This window comes from Vidua macroura, chromosome 20 (genome assembly GCF_024509145.1).
Source record: "Vidua macroura isolate BioBank_ID:100142 chromosome 20, ASM2450914v1, whole genome shotgun sequence".
NCBI classification, from domain to species: Eukaryota; Metazoa; Chordata; class Aves; order Passeriformes; family Viduidae; genus Vidua; species Vidua macroura.
In genome coordinates this window covers 7,611,567-7,634,947 of record NC_071590.1, presented here as the reverse complement: position 1 = coordinate 7,634,947, position 23,381 = coordinate 7,611,567, and the positions used below count along the sequence as shown (strand labels likewise).

The 23,381-nt window shown below is 41.7% G+C and overlaps 1 protein-coding gene across 2 annotated transcripts; it reads left to right on the top strand.

Moving 5' to 3' along the window:
• Positions 1-2,588: 2,588 nt before the first annotated feature.
• On the top strand, positions 2,589-23,249 carry SLC6A4 (solute carrier family 6 member 4). 2 transcript variants are annotated; one of them, XM_053995446.1, is made up of 15 exons: positions 2,589-2,824; positions 6,893-6,966; positions 9,645-10,246; positions 10,933-11,067; positions 11,679-11,898; positions 12,289-12,427; positions 12,797-12,931; positions 14,627-14,730; positions 15,420-15,547; positions 15,860-15,972; positions 16,307-16,438; positions 17,449-17,548; positions 17,913-18,013; positions 19,369-19,536; positions 20,201-23,249. In XM_053995446.1, exons 3-15 carry the CDS (start codon positions 9,790-9,792, stop codon positions 20,273-20,275), a joined length of 2,007 nt encoding a protein of 668 aa, XP_053851421.1. In that variant the 5' UTR covers positions 2,589-2,824; positions 6,893-6,966; positions 9,645-9,789; the 3' UTR covers positions 20,276-23,249. The 2 variants fall into 2 exon arrangements, with proteins under 2 accessions (XP_053851421.1, XP_053851420.1); XM_053995445.1 differs by lacking the exon at positions 6,893-6,966.
• The last annotated feature ends 132 nt before the right edge of the window (positions 23,250-23,381 follow it).

Here is a 23,381-nt window from a genome sequence, read left to right as displayed (position 1 = left end):
TAAATCCAGACTATGAAAAAGTTAACATACAACTGCTAAAAAGATGCTTTGGCTAGAATTAGAAAAAACAATTAATGCCCACTGTATTTCAATGCTGATTTTTCCCTTAGTTAGTATCTCCTTTGTAAAGCTTGATCTTTAGATTGCTGAGGAACCAGCTGACTTAATAGTTTCCTTTTCCAGTTTGTCAACAAAACCATGCAGTTTTCATGTGAGAATTCAAAGACAGTTCCCCTGACAGGTGGCAAATATTGACAGATAATATTATGAAAGTCAACTCTCAGATTTAATCGAGTGGCAGAAAATAACAATTCCTAATGAAGGAACTGAGGAGAGCTGATGTGTAGTGGTGGTTTGTGGGTTCTAGGAATCAGATTTCCCCATTGGAATGTGCTCTTACAACAGTTGTAGTGGAAATAACAAAACCTCTCTAAAAGTCATCCAACTCCCAGATGTGCTTCCCAGCATGGTGTGGAAAATAGCAAGGAAGGGCAATCAGAATTTCTTTTATCCCAAAGCCAATTGTAATCGCTTCTAAATGTAGTCTGATTGCTAACTAAGGAAAGATGGGAACAAACAAGTATTGCAGGATTTGTTTGGTTTGTGTTATTTGGAAAATTGTTCCAAGCCTTTTATTGGCAGTGAATCAGAGCCACTTGCAGAGCCATTACTGATCTCACAGTACAGTTGGTACTACTTTTATGAGGTCATTTGAGTGATGATTCCCATCCTTGTGCTGGAATCTGCAGCTGCTTTATCTGTGTGTCTTGTGTAAAGTCCATTTTCTTTCTCTTTTTTTCATACTTTCCCTAAATCATCAGAATTTCACCCACCAATGCCCAGATTTCATGAGATTCTGGAGCTGGCTCAGTTACAGCCCCTGAAAGTTTTTCACTTGTGAGATAGATAAATAAGGTGTTACAAGGTTAAGGGGTTTTGCCTGGAAATCTCCAGTCTGTTATTTCTATTATGTCCCAAAGGCTCCAGACTGTTTGGCAAGAAATTCAAAATGAAAAAACCCAACACAACAAAACCAAACCCAATAACTGCTGCAGAAGATAATGAAAAAAACACCTGAACCAACAGGCATAAAAGAACCTACTCTAAGCAGAGACTGAGATGGAGAAAAACCTCAGACAAAGGTCACGATCCCTCTAAAATTTTTTAAAACCCAAGATATAGTTATGTAATGAGCAGAGGGGCTTTCAACAGAGAGAATTTATTTCTTGTAGGAAGATAGGAAAAGTGAGTTTGGGTAACCACTTCCAATCTCCCAGCAGTGCTGAGCTGGAAATCTCTTTGGAAAGTAAAGGTGCGGATTCCTTGTGCCACCTATCCTCCCAAGAAAGAAAAATTGCTGCTCTCCAGAGCACAGGGTCTGATCCAGAGCTGGGTATTTGCACATTAAACACTGTGCAGTGACCTCCAGAAAGGTTTGGTGGGTGAGGCATGGCAGGATCTGTCCTTGCAAACCTTCTGGAATAGGACAAAACAGAGGGAAGGCTGTGGAGGAATATCACAGGCAAGGACACGAACTGGTGGGGCTTTCCTGACTGCAGCCAAGTGGAGCTGAGCATCAATCCTGATTATTTTGGAAAGCAGGGCACAGGAGGGAAATCCAGCCCAGCAGACAGGAGGTGAGTATTGCTGTTTGCACGAAAAGATCAATGAATTTCTGCAGCAAGTGAAGGAAAAAAAAGCTCAGTTCGACGAAACAGCCTTAAGGCAGCGCCCAGGGGAGTTAATGGGAAACAAAGCTGATTTCAGTGCGTGTCCCTCGTGTGTGGAACTGCAGTGCCCGAGCTCTCCTTGAGATGGTGCAGGAGCCTCGCCCTGCCCGGCTGCCGCTCCGTCAGGGACCAGGGACAGCAGAGGAAAGTGCAAATTACAGCTCTTCAGTTTTCAGTTTATTTTCTTTTCAATTGTTTGGAAGAAGTCTCTGAAAACTGGCAACTGCTTACAGCAAAGCTGCTGCTGCTCCAACAATCAGCTACTCTTACTCGCCCCTATTCTGCTTTTCCTCCTTTTTTTTTTTTCCTAAATCTGCCACCTAAACTATGGCATTGACCTGTGATTTATGACCTTTTATAAACAAGTTGTGGAGTGCAGGAATGAAGAAATCCTGGATGAAAAACACTGGGGAAAAAAACGTGTTAGAAGTGGAGTGAGGTATTTGAAATAGTGGTAGGAAGAAAGGAAATTACTTGTTGAGCTTATTGAGGCAGCAAAACGCTTGTAAAGAATTTGTGCTTCAAGCTTTAAAACAAAACTAAACCTTATTTCTTCATTAAAATAATGCAACTATTCAGGATTATTGAAAAGAAATTATTCTTTCCAAGCCCTTTTATTGTGATAATATCCCAGTCCTTCCTATCCTCCTGTAATCTACAGAAATTTATAATTCACTGACTCCCTCAAAACTTTATTGTGTCCATCCTCATCCCCATCCTGTTATTTATATTTATAACAACATCCAGCAAAGCTGTCCCTTCCCAGGAAAGCTCCCCTTCCTTCTGCCTCTGCCTTCATTGGATCCTGCTCGCCAGAACAGATCAGAGCAGGCAAATGTAGCCACCCACCTCTAGGAGGAAAACTGAGCTGCAGCCCTGGTGAAACATAAAGTTTATTTGACTAAAGTGACGCAAAAATTCTTAAAGAGCTCTTTGGCAGCAGATTATCTGGAAATCAGACCATGTGAGGGGGACTGGTGTACAAAAAGCTCCCCAGGATGCTGAGTTGCCCACAGGCTGAGGTAAATGTGGGTGAAGGGGACTCGAGCTTGGATCTCTCCGAGGGCAGCGCTTCGGACCAACCCCGCACGCAGGTACTTTATAATTTTGTCTTTACACAGCGATGTCTGAAGCACTTCTATGAAATTCAGACAGGCACAGAGACAGCTGCTCCTCAGAGCTGCCCCCCTGCAGCAGCAGCAGACGCTGGAGTTTCATTAACTTTCCCTCCTCGTTGCACTCCAGTTATAAAATCTGAAATAAGAGTGACAGGCTAAAATCTGTACTCTGGGTTTTGTTTGTTTTTAAATCAGCTTTAAGGTCTCTGGCAATTTCTAAAACATTTTCCATCTAACAAAGCTTTGGGGGCAAAAAAGATACATTGATATTAGTTTTAGTTTTCCTTGGGTTTTAAAAACTTTTAGTGCCTTTTATTTCTTTTCTGCTGTTCCATGCTCTGCTCTCTCATGTTCAGGCACTTGTCCAGCAGTTATGAATGTTGGGAGTCAAATGCCTGTAGCAGAACATGTTCTGACAATCTAAACTTTAGAGTTTTGGCAGTCCACATAACTGCATTACAGATGTAAAGTTATTTAAAGCTTACAAAAAAGCATTAAACTATAAGGAAAAATGAAGGAAAGCAGCAGAATCCGAAGGAAAAAGAATAAAAAATAGGCAATTTAGGCTGTTACTTATTTTGAAAGGGTGAAGTGAGCTTTATTAACCATATTAAGTTGTATTTTAAAAGGTAAATGGTTCCAGCACAGTAAATTATTGAACTCTATTGGACAGATTTATTGCAAGTAATAAATCTGAAGAGCATGTCCTATATATTTATAGTCAATCACGTTTACTGAAACCAACTGGTTTGCTGGGTTAGTTCACTAAGAAATATGGAGTTTAATTAAGGAATGCAATGCAACTGAATATATAAATAGGCAAGGAAAACATGTTTTGATATGCTAAGAAAGCCTGGGGGAAAAGGGATCAGGCATTTAATGGATTTGGATTCTTGAAAATGTTGTGGCATTTTTTTAATGTGGGTTGTCAGACATTTACCAGGGAAGGGCTCAAACGCTTGGGCTGCATCTTCTGATGATTCTGAAGGTGAATTAACCATAATTTTCTTGGAGAATACTTTGCAAACTTCTCATATAGCAAGTGACTGTTGTGACCATTTTCTAATTGGACAGGGTATGATGAATTTCAGATGGTTAAATTAAGAAAAACTACCCCAAATCTAGAATTTAATAACAACACAAAATTATTCCCACACATGGAAATGTGCAGTGTGTTTAAGTTCTTTCCTGCTTTCCTCCATGGAAATCTAAATTGCTGAGTTTTCATGAGTAACAGCCTAAAGAAATATTAATTCTGTGTCTTGATCTCCTTCCTGATGCTCATGTTTGACCTCTTTTCCCAGCCTATGTGTTTGCAGCTCTGTATCTTACAGAACTGATAGAACACAAGGAGGGATAAATGTGGAATAAATGTTTCATACAGAACTTGAGTAGAACTTGGAGCCTGAATTCAGGGCTGTAATTTGGAGATAGCCATTAACAAATCCCCTTCAGAGAAACATTCTATTACCAAGGGATGGTGCTCCATTTATTTAGTGATGTGTTATGACCCTTCCTTCAAGTTTATATAAATACTTGGAGGAAGAATACAAAAGCAATATCATCATCCCTCCAAGCTTATCTGTTTCCTTGCACTACACACAGACACTCTCAAATAAAAATAAAAAAAAAAAACATTTCCCCTCCTCCCTGTTCTTTAAATGACTGGCACCAGTTTGGCAGCATTCCCACTACAGTACAGTCTTCTCAACAGAATTATAAAGGTAAAAATCTCTCTTTCCTGATGACTTTTTAATTTCAGACTGAGACAGGGACAAGACTGTGAGGTAGAACTCCCAGTGCAGGTTTGTATTTCCCCCACAGTGCTGCTTTCAGAAGCTCTCTTTCCCCATCTCGCCCATGTCCAGCCTTATCTGGGAATACAGGAGTTAACCTCTCCTTGTGCCACTCTTTGGGAAGCAGCCTTTGAGGGCTTTGAGGGCCATTGTCTCACCAGCAGGGCTTGCTGAGTTCACCCTGCTTTAGTAGGAACGTGAGGGAGCCCTTGGAGCCCTGCAAATATCCATACAAAGGGTCCATTTTGTCACCTGCATGCTCAAAGTTTCCTCTTAAAATACTCCCAGGTCACAGTGCTGTGCCAAACTACCCAACTTTTGTAACGTTTAAAATCACTGGCACTGGGATCCAACCTGTTACAATTCACTGCTCCATTAATTTCAGTGGGTTTTGATCAGTCTTTATTTTGATTCTCTTGAACTAGAAAAGAATTTCTAAAAAAAAAAAAAAAAATCCCCTGAATAAATCAATTTTCAGTTGTGGAGGGATGGTCTAGATATCAGCTTAGATCTGCTTTACACCTAATGCCCCAATTCTGTGGCTCCCAAGTAGTTTTGATTATCAGGTTTTGAAATCTGAAATACAAGCTGTCACACTTGCTAATGAGCTAAGAGGAAAGGACACTGTGGGTACTCATTTTTTAAAGAAATCAGTAAAAGTGAACACATTCAATGTCAAAAAGCACTAATTCTTTTTAGCACTATGAAACTAAATATGACTTGTGTATGACACACAGCAGGCAAAATTCATCAAAATTGAGAGCAATGCAGTTTAATTGGCTGAAATTTTTATTTTTTAACAAGTCCTCACAGTATGGGGACATGTATTCCGTGATGCTTTGATTTAAGGGTTGCTCCTGACCTCTGCAAACTCAGAGGAAAATCACGAAACCTCTCTGGCTCATTTGTGGCTCAGAGGTGAGAACAGGTCCAGGCAAACAGCACAGCCCTCTCCTGCCTGGGGTGAGTGATTCTATCTCGTCATACAAACTTCTTGTTTGATATTTGAGATAAAAGTAATGTCCCTGGACTCTTTCCATTTATGCACGACTGCCTGGGTGAGCTGCAAGGTGTCGTGTGAGTCAGGCAGCTGTAACTTTAACCATCTCAAATTCTTTGTGATAAATGTGAGATTTAGGTCAAGTTAACAGGAATCATCCCAGTGTTTGATTTTCTTTGCCAACACCCTGGGCTGATTCTTCTTGAGGTTCAAAGCTCTTCATTTCCCTGCAAGTGCCTGCATGTGAAGGGGTGGAGGCAGGAGGATGGAGGAGCAGTGGGAGGGAAGGTGGGACCGGAGTTTTCCTGCAGCCCAGGGAGTGCTGCTTCCCCACTTCCATGGAATTAGCACATGAAATAAGAACACCATTCGTGTGAAGTGATATTTGTACAAACCTATGCGTTTTGCGGCTGTGAGGGTTAAAATGGGAGGCACAGGGAGTGGGTGAGGGCTGGGGAAGCCTCTGCAGCCCCACCTCAAACTCGGCAACCTCCCGCTGACCCCAGATTTGCCTCCCTTGCAGCATCCGCTCTTTGCCGCACCTCAACCCCATTGCTTTGCTCTCCCAGACACATGAAAAGCCAATTCCTCCTTTAAAAAGTGCCGAGAGCAGGAAAATCCCGTTGTTGTGGTGCTGGGAAGAGTTGTTTACTCTGTGGCAGAGCATGAAAGGCGAGGGATTCCCGCACTGCCAGGAGAGGTCACTGCGAGCCTCCAGAAATAAACAGGAGATGCTCCAACACTTGAGCAGCAGGAACCGGGCTCCAGGCCAGGGATGCTCCTCGAGGATTGCTCTGGTACAGGCGAAAGAGCCGGATTTGTGCATCAAGGAATATGCAGGGATTTTATATCTGCAGTGCTGGTTCAAGTTCATCTCCGTGTGGGAGATAAATAAATATAATTTAATTAATGTTTGGCTGATGTGAACTGTGTTGGTGGCTGCAGCAACACGTGTGGAAACACATGTCTTCAGTTGTCCATCCAAATGTTTTCAGCAAAGCTGGGAGAGCTGTGGAGGCCTCCAGGGTCACTCCTCTGTAGTCACCCTTTGCTCAGGGAGGGTGACATTCCCAGGGCTGGCACCTTCCACGTGCTCCTGGAGGGAGCTGCCCTGCAGAACAACCCCAGCTCAGGGCACCAGGGCCTCCCAGAGGAACAAAGTCACGTCTGCCAGGCACAGATCAAAAGGAAACGAAAGCACAGAGCTCTGTCTTCTTCCCTTTTTTATCTCCCCTTTTTCTCCTGCAGCTCATTAGGGCTGATAAGGAGCCAAGGTGCAGTTACGTAACAGCAACCTTTGGGACAGCTCGGGTTGAAAACAGGTAATAAACTGTTATTTCTGAGATCACTGCTGTCATCACTCAAGCAGCTGAATTAGGGATTTGTGCAGAGAAGTGGAGGCTGAGGTGGGCAAAACCCTTCGCTATTGGGGTCATTTTCCCCTGGATATCTTCCCTGGTGTCTGAGCACATTTCCCACCCCAAGAGCTCTCTCTGCAGCTCTTTACACTCTGTTTAGTGCTCACAGTGCCTTCAATTTTTTTTTTCTTCATTTGTAGCAAAGCAAAGAAAAATGTACATTCTCCCACAATTTTTATGGTGTAATGAAACAATCTGAAACTGTTCTGTTTGCATGTGCCAACTATGCCCCATGAACTCCACTGTGTAGCCGTGGACTTCATCACTCCAGAGATTTCCCAGGACAGCTGACGAGCTGTAATTCATTTTTCAGAAAGAAATAGTTCTGATTTCAGCTGCAACCTCTGAAAATTCACATGTAATTTTGCACATTTGAGGCTCAAGCTACTGAAAATTCAACCAAAGTATTTCAAATAATGTGATTTTTTTTTCCCCTGTGGTGTGCAGAAGAACAGGAGGAGTTTAGATCTGGATGGACAATAATCCTGGTTGCCACAGATCTTGGAAATCAACAATACATTCTTTGACCTCCCCTTAGTAAAGAAAGCACTAAAAATGTGCAGAAATAAAGTGTTTTACAAACACAGCGAGAGTATAAGCCTCAGGTATGGAAAAATCAGTCCCATGAGATAATGCAGTTAAATCAACATCCTTTACTGTGTTCCCATTTATGGGGAGGTGTAAAGTCCAGAAGGGCTCAGGTTACTTTTCCATATTCCCACCTGGTATTTACCATGCTCTGTACAAGGGGAGGATTGGCTGTGGCCTTCCCTTGCATTTCTATGAGGCCACCAGGGCTGTTTCCATCTCCAGAACCTCTCTTGGGACATTTGGAAGGTTTTGGACTCCAAAGGCATTCAGGTTTTATAGTCCTGCAGGTAAAAGAGAACCTCCTGTTCTTTGCCCTGGTGTTTTTCTCTGGAACTCTGAAGATGTTTCAATCTTTGTGGATGATTAATTAATGGCAGTGAAGCACTTGTAAGAATTCACATTAATGATGCACTGTTTGCTGTATGACAAAAAAGAAACTCTTTGGGTAGAGACAGAATGTCAACCTGGAGAACTAAAGATTTCTGAAAATTATAAGCAATATTTTCAAGTGAATTTTATCTCAAAACCATCCTCCTGTTTGCTCTGCGGCTCAATAACTTTCCTTCTCTTTTTGCTTGCACTGAGAAATGTTTAGAAAAGGTTTAACAAACTGTCTTTGCAAAAGGTGGAAAGCTGGGAAAAACTTGAGTTTTAATAGCTCTGATAATCAGCAAATTCTAGAAATAAGCAAATCATATCCCTTCTTTGCTATAGTTTTTCTTGCACTTATAAATGAAATAATGTTTATTTTTTCTGCTAGGATGTGACAATGACATTTACTACCATGATAAAATGTTTTGAAAGGGAAAATGAGATATAATTTTAATAATTTAATCTTGGCATGGGGTAGGTTGTATGATGCTTTGCTAGCAATAAAAAAGAAGGGTTACTGCCCTGGGGAATGTACAGCACAGGGGATCAGCTCCTGTTCCAAGGTTTTCTTGGGTAAAGGCAGCTGGGTGTTTACCTGAACAAATCAGGAGCAAACAAAACACAACCTGCTCACAGAATCACAACTCTGTTATCTTTGCTCTGCAGGAAGTTAATTGCGTTATACTTTATTTCAGGATGGTTTATTTCCCTTGGATTCTGTTTTTAGCACATAAGAAGAGGGCAGAGGAGCCAGGGATCCTCTCAGTGCCTGTTTTTTTCTTGCTGGCAGTGGGCAGGAGCACAGGAGCAGTGCCCACCATCCTTCCCAGGGCTGAAACCACAGTGTCAGCAGATCCAAACGGAATGAAAGATGCCTTTATTTGCCCAGGGAGTCAGATAAAACCAGGGACAAGTTTTGTCCTTTAGACTCATATGTTAGTTCTTAATGAGAAGAATCAAACTGAAGTTTATGACCTCTTCTTGTTATTGGTGTTGACTGAGCCTCAAAAGTTAGTTGATGCAAAACCATTGAGATTTAAATAGTTTTCTAAAGTGTCATTTAAGCCTTCCACATCTGCTGCTAAACAGAGCAGACACTGTGGGATTTCTGAAGAAAGGTGGTCGTGAAATGTAATTTTTCTATCCGTGGTTATCTCATATTTTATTAATGAATTCTTTTTCCCTTCATACTGGGTGAATCTAGAATTTGCCACGAGTGGATGAGTTGCAGGATGAACTTAGGAAAATGAAAATAAAAGTCCCACTAAGCTCTGCCCTCAGTTTGCAAACTGGGAGTCCAGCAGTGTTGAGAGGAGAAGGTGATACCAGAAGACAGCAGGACTGTGACTGGGTGTGAGGTGTCCAGCAATGCACAAAGTCCAGCAGGTCCTCCTGAGAGGGTGTGATCCAGGTACACCAGGTTCTGCTGTCAAAGAGGATGATTTCTTCCTGCCACTCTCTGGACAAAATCACAGATTATCTGCTCCATGATTCACATTGCATGCTGTGATGGTTAATTACCTCTGCATTTTAATCACAGAATCTGCTGACTGTAACTTGAAAATTACCAGCACCAGTAAAGCTTGTAATGGATTTTCAACTCTTTCTTCATTTCTTAGATGGTGCTTGTGCCTTCAATCTGATGGATTTAAGTATGGAAGAGGAATTCTAAAAGTGCTGGGAATAAAGGTGTGGGAAGACAAACCCCAAAGGGACCCTGTGGTGCTGCCTGTCTGCAAGTGACCAGAACAAATCTCAGCAAAAATGGAAAAAAAGACCACAGGCAATGAGACAGAGCCCCTGACTTCCAAGAAAGATGTCTCAGACTGTAACAAAGGAGAAGATTGTAAAGAGAATGGACTTCTGGTCAGGAACCCTAAATCTGCCCTACGGCTGGTGGAGGATGGCAACAAAGTCCACCCGAGCCAGGGGGATAAAGGGGAGGCAGCTCAGATCTCGAATGGTTTTTCAGGGGTTCAGAGCTCAGTTCCCTGCAATGGAGAGGTGGAGGATGCCCAGGGCACGGCCCCAGCAGCCACCACCACCACCACCACCACCACGTCCACCACCTGTGGGGCTGAGGCTCAGCAGCAGCTGATGGAGCTGGAGGACAGGGAGACCTGGAGTAAAAAAATTGACTTTCTCCTCTCCGTCATTGGATACGCAGTGGATCTGGGAAATGTGTGGAGATTTCCTTATATCTGCTATCAGAATGGAGGAGGTCAGTGTCCACTCATGTTCATTGTTCCTTAGTGCTGAATTTCTTGGTTTATAAATGGATGATTTTTAGCAGCTTTTAAAATATGTGTAACAGACGATCGAGAAATTATTCACTGAAAAACCTAACTATTGGGATAAGATAATCACAGAAATGCTGTTTAGCACAGCACAACTAGAAGCTGAGAAGCAGGTGGGTGCAGACCCACACTCCAACACTTCAATCCCTTTCCCAAGGAGCATTTTAACATCTGATAAACTAACATGTCTAAACCAACTCATGAGGAAGGCTGGGTCTTTGACTCACTGACATAAGAGACAAAATACAAATCTAAAATCTAATCAAGGAGATCTTAAAAAGGACTTTCGTCTCTCTGATGTAACAAAGGCATTTTATTGGAGAAATTAATAATTTTATCTGTAGCTTATCTCACAGCTGTGAGAGTCAGTGGAGTCTTGGTGAATCCTGTGTTGCAGAAATGTGAGAAGTTTGGCCTGAGTGTTGCTTCTTGTTCACACTGCTGAGTAGTTACTCTTATGAGAAATCCCACAGTAATTCAGTGGTGTGCTGGCTAGGGAGGGGATATGCATTTTCCCTCAGGGATAAAAGGAACTCCTGTTTATGGAGCACTGGTACTGTTGGAAGAGAAGTCTGTGAAGAGTTACAATCATCTGCTTTCTCTCTTGCAGGAGCTTTCCTCATTCCTTACACAATCATGGCCCTCTTTGGAGGGATTCCTCTCTTCTATATGGAATTAGCACTAGGACAATACCACAGGAATGGCTGCATTTCCATTTGGAGAAAAATATGTCCTATATTCAAAGGTAACAAAGGGAAATGGAACTTTCTGAATAACTGGAAAATTTTCCTATAAAGGTGACATTTCAGGGGGAAAAAAGAAAATCTCATAAAGCCAAGTAAGACTTGTTCTACACAAGATTTTGGCTTTACAAAGAAGGCTTTCCTAAAACCCCAGGTACACCTGCACATGTGTGTGTACTCTTGTATACACATACAGTAAGCAACTCAAACTGATTAGAGAGAAGCTGACCAAGCCTAAAATGATAAAGAATAAAAGGAACTGTTCTATATCCTCACTTACTCTGGTTCCTGAGTAGCTGTAGCTCTGATCTTGTCTATTTACTGAGACTGCAAGGTGCCTATTTCTAAACTGCAGAAATTTAGGGACACATAGAAAATATCTCTTTATAAGAATGTTCTGTCTCCATTAAGGATGCTTTGCTGGAATCAGAGTATTTCTGAAGTCACAAGAAATGCCAGTGTTGTAAACACTTGGGAGGGTGTGTGTTCCTCCTGCAGAGCTGCCTTAGACAAACAGTTGTTGATGTGATAACCAATTCTTTTTCTCTTTTTTTTTTTTTTTTTTTGCCTAAAACTTACACTGACTGAATGCAATTATTTCCTGCCTCTCCAGGAATTGGCTTTGCCATCTGTATCATAGATCTTTACGTAGCCTCCTACTACAACACCATCATGGCTTGGGCTTTTTACTACCTCATCTCCTCCTTCACGGCGGAGCTGCCCTGGACCAGCTGCACAAACCCCTGGAACACAGGAAACTGCACCAACTACTTCAGCAAGGACAATGTCAGCTGGTCCCTGCACTCCATCTCTCCTGCAGAAGAATTTTATACGTAAGTGCATGTAAGTGAGGATGGTGGTGGTAGCCAGACTGTTGGAACACCAGCAAGGTTTCCCTCAGAGGGCAGCAGGGCTGATTGTTGATGGCACCCTCTTCAAATCACTGGATTTTTGTAGGGGGGGTGTAAGCTTAGGGTGCATCCTCTGTGTTTTAGGATCTTCCCAGTCAGTGTTTGCTGTCACTTATCATCACTGGTGTGCTGTTAACATCAAACCTTTAAGTAAAATAAAATGAATCTGAAATGTCATTACTTTGAAGGCTGCTTATCAAGATCTCAAGATTCCTTGTAATGCTCAGCCACAGTATGGGACTGTTAAATGCACATTTAATGTAAGCATTTGTTTAAAAAGTATCTCTGTTGTGTTTTTCTTTCCTCTTGCAGCCGCCAGGTGCTGCAGGTGCACAGGTCCAATGGGCTGGATGACCTGGGGGGCATTAGCTGGCAGCTGACCCTCTGCTTGCTGCTAATCTTCACCATTGTGTACTTCAGTATCTGGAAAGGGGTCAAAACATCTGGCAAGGTGAATGCAAAAGCAAGACACATCAACTTGTCTTGAGGCCGTTCCACCTGAGCCAATTAACTGCCAGGGGATCAGCTCAGGTTGTTTTCATGACAGGATTTGGGGCTGATGTATTTGGGGAGCACTCGCTGTACAGTGACTGCTACTCCAAGCAACAGAGAACAAAAATAAGTGACACCACTGTTCTCTGGGCAGGACCAACCCTGCCAGGGGAAGGGTTCAGATGTGCAAACTGCCTGTTTACAGACCTGCAGAGCAGCTCATGTGAAGATGCTATAAATGCTAAGACATACAATATGATTCACTAATTCTTGTTATCCCTGCTAACTTTCTCCCCATGGCAAACGCTCTCACCATGTTCCCCCACAGGTGGTTTGGGTGACTGCCACGTTCCCTTACATCATCCTCTTCATCCTGCTCGTGAGAGGTGCAACTTTGCCTGGGGCTTGGAGAGGTGTCCTCTATTACTTGAAACCTAACTGGCAGAAACTCCTGGCCACTGAGGTAAAGAACTTTATAAAAGGGAGATGTGCTTTCAGCCTATCCGTGTGTGTATCACCATAGATGCATAGAGCATGACTGAACAGATGTCTTAGCATGGACTTAAAAGCCTGAGCTCATGCTCTTTCCATAATTATAAAGAATTTTAAAGATTAGAGTTCACCCTCAATTTAGCTTGAACTACAGGCACAGCTCCCATACAGTGGTTGAATAGAATAAGTGGTCTGATTAAAAGAAAACAAGTGACCAAAGACTTTTTCACTGGGAAAATGGTGACCAGGCTGACACTGAGTGGGAAGCTGTGAGTGCTCCTGCTCTGCAACAAAATCCTTCCTCTGTGAGAGTCACACAGAAAAGTGAATTTTTTAAACCCTAACAAGTGGTGGAGCTGCAGATTTTTGGCTTAAGGGACAAGTACAGCCCTACAGAATCCACAGCTGCCCCTATTTAAATAGTGCAGGTTACTGGAGCAGAAACTTCTGTCTCCATCCTGTAACAAGCTTTGGCATATGAGCCCACAGACACCAACTAAACCCTGGCCCAGGAACTCATGTGAGTGCCTGTGGAGGAGGAATAAATCAGTCTGGCCTGCAAACACCACCAAAATTTGACGGGAAAGAAGGAATGAGGACAAACGGAGCTAACCAACAAACCCCAGGCCCTCCAGTGTCTGATCCAGCCTTGAACTCTGTGGATGACAAGCAATCCATCAGGCTCAAGGCTGTGCTCACTTCACTGCTTGTGAAAGTGTCTGGTGAGGAGGGTGATGGAAAAACCCCAAAGCAATAAATACTACAAACATGAAGATTAAAAATTTCCAATGTTTGCAAGTCTGCTGCTGCCCAGCTGATATGGAGAGTTTTGAATGAAGAGGAAATGAAAAGACACCAGTCTCTGATAAAGCAGCATCTCCAATAAGGAACCACATCTTCTGAAAAAGCAATAAAGGGCATTGATATTGTATTGGATGTATCTGGAGTGAGGACAGCAGATTGCAATCTGTGTGCTGGGTGATGACAGAGCTCTGTCTGGTGATACAGGACGGCCTCACACGGTGGCAGAGAATATTAGAAATGAGTTGTAATGAACTCCATGTTTCAATCAAAAGAGAATAAATGAATGAGGACTTTCACCTTCAGAAAGAGAGCTGATATTGTACTTTAGAACATTACTCATTAGGGCTGTGGCCACTTTTCAAGTACAACATGCTTTTCATAACAAGATCATCACACTTGCATCTGTCACAGCTACAACAAAGCTGAATTGAGCCCCAAGAACCAGAACTGCATCCACACAGTCAAATGGATTTCCATAAATCTAGGAAAAGTCTACATAGCCTGGAGGACACATTGCCAAGCACAGGGCTATTCCACAGCACACAGAGTTTGGAGAAAGATTTGGAAGGCTTCAAAATCACGGGTATAAAGTTCTCTATACACTGCAAAACTTGTGTTAAATTGATTACAGGCAATTGACTGAATTAATCTAAGATGCTGTCAGATGTGCAACAGCCACAACAGTTCTACACCAAGCATTCATATTTCAACAGCTCTCTCAACAGAGTGTCTGTTAGACCAGGACTAGGACATAGGCAGACCAGTGAAACACCCTTTTGTAGACCTAAGTGATATTCTCAATATGCCAAACTCATTCAATTTGTTTCATGTCATTTTTTTCGTGGCCTTCAATATTTTTCAGGTTTGGGTGGATGCAGCAGCTCAGATTTTTTTCTCCCTGGGACCAGGTTTTGGGGTCCTGTTGGCTTATTCCAGCTACAACAAATTCCACAACAACTGCTACCAGTGAGTTCTACCTTATTCTATAAGTAAAATCGAGTTTAAAAATATAACTGTGGGTATTTATGAAAAAGAAACAAGGTGTTGGTGAAAGGCACTAAATTGCCAGACCTATGTACATAGAAATCAGAAGTAAGTGTAACAGAGAAACTGCAATCTCAAGCATTTCTCCTCTGTTGCCTACCTTAAAGTAAGATAATTTTTACTAATTTTACAGCAAGAGGTCTAAACTGTAGAAACCTGCCACAACAAAATGGACTAAACCCCTGCCAAAACCATCACACTGTAGTGATTTATCTCAGCAGTCAGTTAGGAAATAACTTCATAGTCTCGAGCAGAAAGGCAATTTATGTTTTTTCCTTGTCACCTGGAAAAAAAAATCTATTTCTAACTTCTAAAATAAAATTCTCAATTCTTTAATATTCACGTAGTAATTCCTAGTCTTTTAAAACATCAGGATACAGCCAGCATTCAATCCAGTAGCAGACTGATGTTACAGCACCTGTATGGATTTGAGAAGAAAAAGTAGTCATGGGTTGTTGGGTTTTTTCCCTCTTTCTTTCAAATCTGCTGCTTGTTTTTTCCTTGTATTCCCCTAGTTTTTTTAAGAGTCTGTCTAGATTGTGCACCAAGAGGTTGTAAACCCTTTCTAGCAGGTGCAGATTCCCTGGTGAGAGTTAGGTCTTCTGTTGCAGAGATGCTCTGATCACCAGCACCGTGAACTGCTTGACCAGCTTTGTGTCTGGGTTTGTCATCTTCACCGTGCTGGGGTACATGGCTGAGATGAGGAATGAAGATGTCTCAGAGGTTGCCAAAGACACTGGTAGGTTAACATTTCATGCACATCTCAAACTGCTTCAAAGATAGAATATGTTTGTATATGTACTTCTAGATCGAGGGCAGCACAAGTGATGAGAAATATTTAGTATATTATTCAGGATGCTGACTTTATTGGGCACTGTTACACAGTACAGCTAAAACAATTAGCCTATAAATGCCACATGTAAAAGCCAGATTGCAGTTTCACAGATGTGGTGGTAGCTGCACATGGCAAAGCAGCCTGGGGGGAGAATTTTCCCCTGGGAGACACCGTGCACAGCCTGTCCTAACAGTGATCCCAATTTCTCTGCTCCAGGACCCAGCCTGCTCTTCATCACCTACGCAGAGGCCATTGCCAACATGCCAGCTTCCACCTTCTTTGCCATCATCTTCTTCCTCATGCTGCTCACGCTGGGGTTGGACAGCACGGTGAGTAGCCAGCAGGGGACACAGCCTGACCCCCTCAGGCACCACAGAAACAGAATTACAAACACTGCACTGGCACTGAGGGGTTTGCAATTGCAGTGCCAGGTGCCTTCTGTAAGACAGCAAATGTTACTCCAATTTTTATCTGAACAGGTTTGAATATAATCAATTATTTGTCATTGTCATGCTGTGACAATTAACAAGACCCTGAAACAAGCAAAACACTTGACTTATACATTCCCAGTTGAATGCTTCAATGCTCTTTTAAACACTCAAACATACTTTCAAGCAGGTAACACTGCCCTCTATTTTCCAGTGATTTTTCCATGCTTTTCAGTTTGCAGGACTAGAGGGAGTGATTACTGGAGTCCTGGATGAATTCCCACAGGTCTGGGGCAAACGCAGGGAATTGTTTGTCCTTGGTCTGACCATCGTTTGCTTTTTGGGGTCGCTGGCAACCCTGACATTTGTGAGTATTTCACCCACCCTCAGCCTCCTTCACTGGAAGTTTCCTGCCAATGACACCTTGGAGAGGGTAGTAATTTTTTGAAGAGAGTTTCAAGAAATCAGATTGAACCTCCAGGCTGTTTTCTTTATGCATTAGAAATCTATTACTTGGAATAAATGTGAATGATATTTCACTAGGAAATATGTTGCAAAATGATCCTACTGCAACTCATGATGTGCTACACATCATAAAATATAACTCTCATCAGTCAACTGGCAAACAGCCAATTTTTTACATGGTTTATTTCTTGTTCCCAAAAGCTCCATGTTTAAAAATAACATGAATAGTTATTATAATCTTCACAATGTGTAAAATGTATTTTGAATTTAAAAAAAAATCTAGTAATGGATTTCCTGGATCTTCCTCATTGATTCAAGGCAGAAATTATCATTAGTCACATCAAATAGTTCCTGTGGGGCTTGTGGATTTCATTCCCACAACAAGCAATTTTTGAATAATGAGTGTAATGATCATAAGGGAAATAGAAAAATACTTGGCTTTCCTGTCATGTTTCACTCCACTTGCTCATTTATGTGTAACTTCCTTCTTATGTGAAGTGTTTGCTGTACAAGGATGCTGAGTTACTCTGCGAGAGGTCTCCTCCTTCGTGGTTCTAGATCCCAAATGGAAAGAAAGCAAAGTAACACTTTATTTACTTGCTGTTCAGTAGCTATGATCCCTGGTGGAGAAAGAAGAGGGCATACAAAAAGCCATCCTGTAAAATACCCTTTTTTCACTAAAATCCAGCCAGAAGTGCCAGCGGATTTTAGCTTCTCTTCATGGCAACCCTCCAGGTGAGGGGTGGCCACAGACAGTGAGCAGCTCACCAGGGTGTCCCAGGCAGAAACAGCCACAAAGTGACAGAACTGAGTGAATTCCCCACTTGTGAACGTTCTGCTCCAGCCAAAGGCAGTCCCAACCAGCAGCAGGGCAGGATGCTGGGCACACTGACAGTCTGATCTCTTTTCCAGGGAGGAGCATATGTGGTGAAGCTGTTTGAGGAATACGCCACGGGTCCAGCTGTCCTGACCGTCGTGTTCCTGGAGGCAGTGGCCGTGTCCTGGTTCTATGGTACCTCCAAACACCCCAGCCCGAACTCCTGAGCTCCTGCAGCTCAGCATTGCCTCAGTTTCTGCAGACAAGATCACCCATGTCTCCAGAAAAAGTTTACAAAAGCTTTTTACAAACTCACTGGTAACTAAAGCAGTGAGAATTAGTGTTAATTGCTCTCTGACAGAAGTACACAGGCACCTAAAAGTAACAGGAGGTATAATTCAGAATAATTAAGGCTTTAGTAAAATTAAGAGTTATAGGAACAAAATAGTCTTCTGGGATAGATTCTGAATTTACTTGCTGGGCATAAAAAAGTGTTGAGCATCTACTTAAGAAAATCTTAGATCTGCTGTCATCCCTTTCCTCCCACTTGTCTCCACAGGCATCACCCAGTTTTGCAACGATGTGAAAGAAATGCTGGGCTCTGCCCCAGGCTGGTACTGGCGAGTTTGCTGGGTTGCAATTAGTCCCCTTTTCCTTCTGGTGAGTATTTTTTAAAGCTTTTTCTTTCCAGCACCAAGAAAATTACCCCTGAACAATGCAGCTCCTTCTAAAAGCTTAATTCCAGAATTCTCTTGTGAAGTTCTTCAGTAACAATTTTTCTTAAACCAAAAAGGCTCAATTAGTGAAAAGTCCAATACAATGCTGCAAGGTCTTGTAACCAAATCACAGTTTTAAGGATTTTTGTAGTTGAATTAGCTGAATAAGTCTGGATTCTGAGTAACTCCCCCTCTGCACAACAAATTTACTTTGTTTTGTTGCCTTATGTTTACCTCAGCAAAATGTAGCAATAAAAGCTGATGAAACATACTGTCAGAGGAGGAAAACCAAGATATGTAAATACACTGTCTCAGCAACTGCTGATGGACAACTTTAGAATAGTCCACTTAAATTTTCCAGCAGTTAATTACAAGCATTATAAATCTATAATTCAGAATTGGAATTACTGTCCCAGTGTTTGGCTTGGCAGTGTTATTAATAACATTTGAACATAAAGTGTTCATTTCCTGATTCAAAATTAGCCCATGCTATCTTTTATTCTGACTGGCCTTAGTGGGAGCAGAGCAGGTCAAGATGGAGTTTATGAAGCACACAATGTAGATTTGACACCTACAGAGTGAATTCCAAACACTTGTAATGATCAAGGCACAATTAACAGACTTAGATTTTATTACCCCTAGAAAGAGAAGTCTATAAATTAAAATGTCACACCACAGTAATTTTTATACTTCTGTCCTCTTTGTAATCCTAAACCAGCAAAATAGAGAGGCACAGGTCTCTGGGGATGTGGTTACCAGGCAGAGCTATTTGTATTCCCTGTGGAAACCCACCTTAAATAAGGAAAGCTCAGGATGTAGGATGTCATTTCTGTACGGAAGTTTTGCTGGTAAATCCTGAGCTTCTGATGATACTCTGAAGAAAACAGTCAGAGATCCTTCCCAGGACAGTCACAAATATTATTCCTGTAATCTTCAACTAAAAGTGTTTGTTGTTTCCTAAGGAATTTTGCAGTCATGAATGATATGCTCAGGAAAACGATCCAACAGCAGTAACTGATCTGACATTTTTTCCTTTTCCTGCTCTGACAGAGAGCAGTGTAGAGTGGAGAGCATCTGCTTTGGGAAGGATCCTTTTGGTCTTTGTTTCATGATTTGTTGTTGATTTGTTTTAAATCTACATTCATGTAATTTAGCACTTTTCTTCAGTGTCAACATATTTTTAATCTTGAGTCCTACTCATTTTCTCTTTTTTTTCAGTGCTACGTTGGAACACAAACTTCCCCGAAGTGTGTGCCATGAAAATCCACATATTCACACTTTGCCCTTTTTCTCTTTCAGTTTGTCACTTGCAGCTTTCTGTCCAACCCTCCTGAGCTGAGGCTTTTTGATTATGATTATCCCTACTGGACCACAGTTGTGGGTTACTGCATAGGAACCTCCTCCATCATCTTCATTCCCATCTACATGGTCTATCGCTTGGTCATCACCCCAGGGACACTTAAGGAGGTATCCCTGATGCTCTCTTGCTTCTGTTTGACTGTTAGGAAGGAGGTGATTCCTAAAAATATCATGACTGGCTGTTCTGTTCCCAAATTCTCACAAATCTCCCCAGTTCTTACTGAGGCCGCTGACAATTTCTTATAAAATGTTACACTGAGTAATTTTTTAAGCTCTGATGAACTGGAGAGTCTTCCTAAAATTCACTCCAGACACTCAAAATCCCTTAGTCAAGCAAATGAGGCAGTGAAAGACTGGTTTCCTGGCGTGTATCTGAAAGAAAAGCTTGTTTTTCTTTCACACATTTAGTAAGACTTCTCTGCCATAAATCTCTAATGACAATACTGAGATTTCTTCTAAGTTTAAATAAATACCAGTTCATAAAGAATATATTTAGTTGGCTCAGGGTATCCCAGTAAACTGCAAAGTCCTAAAGCATTAATATGACATCTGCCAAGCTTTGATTCCAATTATGTTACAAATAATATTAAAAATACTGCTGTGTACTTTCACAGCACTTTCCATCTTCATACTGCTAACAGAGGCCTGAAACTCTTAAGTAGTTCAAGTAACTCACAGTCATACTTTATTATTAATCTCTTTCTAAATGACTGACATGATATGTATTGCCTCTAAAATCAATCAATTTCTAATAGTGATTTCTTTCCAACAGCGTATTCTGAAAAGCATTACTCCAGAAACAGCTACAGAAATTCCCTTTGGAGACATCCGCATGAACGCAGTATAAGCTGAGCTGGTTCTGGGGGAGGGAAAAGGAGCACAAAATGTCACTTTCCCCCCATCTCTCCCCCCAAAGAACCACCTTTCCAGCTGAGACAACAGACAGAGTTTTCCACGGAGGCTGCACCACTGGCACCATTGGGAAAGGTGATGCCTCCAGCACATTAATCCAAGCAATTCAATGACATCTACTGTGCACTTCCAAGCAGGCTGAACTGAGCACTCACTGTGGAACACGAGGGAACACCCCTGCTCCGGGAGTGCCTGCAGCAGCCCCTCCAGGACGAGCAAGGCACGGCAGGATTAGGTGTAGACCCCCAGTGTGTGGCAGTGCTCCTGTATCTCCTCCCTCCGTGTGATCGTTCGTACCGGGCAATGTCGTATTCGCTTCTAAGGTTCTCTACTTGCTTCAACTACATGGGAAAATGCACAAATATTTCTTATAGCCATACATTACTCGAGTAACGCAGGGGTTTATACACTAGGAAAACAAAACCAGGAAGTTCCCTAGGTTTGTGGTGGAGTAGACAGAGGGAGAGGAAAAATGCCGAGCAGCACAGCTCTGCACACATCAGCACACACAGCTGGTAGCACCGGACTCATTTTCATTTCATCTGGTTTGTAGGTGGTAACAATTTCTACTGTTTCTTGCATACAAACAAATTACAAAAAATACTCTTTGTGATGTTTGAAGCTTCACTTCCCTTTAGACCCAATCAAGCCACAAAAATTCATCATGAGTTACTTGACAAGCACTTAAGTTGCCAGCACTTACTGTGCTGTTTCCATAACCAATCATTGTCCTGGCAGAGCTACAGAAACTACAGACCAATGAATCTTTTTGAGTTCTGATGCCAAAAAGTGCTATCTTAAAGATCTCTTTCTCTGCTTCACTTCCCTTTTTTTTACAGTTAATTTCACACCTAAAATTTGCTGGAGCCTGTGGGGTTTTCCTCCTCTTTCCTAGTACAGAAGTAAAATTTAGAATAATCCTTTTGGCTGGCTGACAAAAGTACATTTACAGCTATCCAAACCTACTTTGAAGGTTTAGTAGCTCATACTCTGATGTGACTGCATTGGGTTTTCAAGCTGAAGAAGAAAAGGAAAGAATTTTTTTTTTTTCCTTAGCAAGAAGCTGAGTAGAGTTCAGCAGGATTGATTCTCATCAGAACACTTTATATTAAATTTCAAGGCACTGACACACAAATTAACCCCCATGTCCATGGTAAGCTCTTTACATGACATGCACACACGTGCTCCCCAAATGCAGCTGCCCTTCAGCCTGGCTGCACCTGCCCTGGCCCTTGGAGGACACGAGTTCTGCAGTGGAAGTGCAGACAAACCCAGGAAGGCATCACTCCTGTACAAACTTGCATTGTATTTCTACTCTGGCACACAGATTATGATGAAAGTAAAATAAAATAGAGGATAAAAGTCTCTTTTGTATCCCTTTGCTAAAGTTGCCAAGGTTCCCTGTGCAGCCAGAGCAGGGGGCATTAAGGAACCTGTTGGAGTTGACCTGGGTATGAAGCACTTGCCAGGTGAGAGGAAAGCAGGAATGCTGTGTTTGCCTTCTGAAAACATTTTCATCACCTCTGCCAACGTCTTCCCCCTTTGTGTACCTGGAGAAAGGCCTCTTCCACTTCCTCTTCCACTTCTGAGTGGAGGATAATGACTTCTGAGTTCATATAAGTCTCAATCCCAACTTCCAATGAGGAAATAACTTAAGAGGGACAAGGACTGTTCTTTCAGAACTAGGCTCCTGAACTATTTTTAAAAAGGGAATATGTTCTTTAATTGCCACTAGAAAAACACAATAAATCTGTCTTACTGGACAGTTACTGATGTGAAAGTTTTGTAGCTTATGGCTCAAGTGTATTTGAAACCAACTTCCAAAAATTAAATTTTCTGAGTTCATTAACTGAAAAAACACACATGAAATGTCAAGACGAATGAGGTATTTGTACATATCCAACAGCAAAGTGTGGGAAATAAAGGAGAAAACCCCACCCCGTTTCTTTCCTCTTCAGACAGGGGTTCAGCTAACAAAAAAAAAAATCACAATTTTTAAGACATTGACATAGGATAGACATTGGCTCTCTGGGAGGTTTCAGGGAGATTTCCCAAGAAATATCACATTTTCTAGTGAATTAAGCCAGCCAGGAACCCCTGATAGTAACACAAGCCCTGCAACAGCTGAAATGTGAGACCAATGTGCTCTGAGTCCTGAGACACTGAGAGGATGAAAGCTCTTAGAATAAATTGAAGATACAAAAAGCAATGTAGATTAAAAAGGCTTTTCTCTTCCTGAATAATACAGAGATAAAATACATCCATGTTTTCATTCCATAAATGCTGAACTTGAAAGGCAGTTTAGTTATTACTTTTTCCCCACTATTAATTTTCCTCATTACTTTTTTGTTACATAGTGTACTGGTTCAAATATCTTATTATGGTAAGTTCATTTTTTAGTATTTCTCTTTAGCTGAGTGGTTGAAATATTGAGAAATTGATTCATTTATACAATTTTTTTTTTCCCTTTTATATACCCATCTGAAAACATGTAAAGCTAACAATATTTATCAGGTAGCTCACCAAGTAGCCATACCTTAAACACTGGTTTTGTACAAAAACTACTTATATTGATACCAAATGAACTGCACTGCAGTTACAAAGTGGTTTGAGGCAAAAAAATTCCTTCTCTTCAGCTCATCTTCCACGAGTATATCCTACCCTCTGTTCTGAACAGTGAAAAGGAAGTCATGAAACTGGTAAATTAGAACCATCTTTGCCTTTTAAAGAGAATTAAACTGGAGTTTTAGCTGTACAGAACTAAGTATTCCCTCCAACTTGTACATGATGCACCTGTATTAATTTATGCAGCTGTTTAGTTACAAGTGTTGCAAGCTGATTGTAAGTCATCAGTATGTGCCTTGTACTGTAAACTGTTACTGTAATAAATTTAATATTCATAAACCATCTGCAGACGTCTCTTGTGCCTCTCTCTTCTGGGAAGAGCAAAGATAAAAATCTCAATTCTAAGTAACAGCAGAGTATCGAGTCCAGTTTACAAAAAGCAGAGGATTTCCCTCAGTGTTTGAACCCTGGCCCAC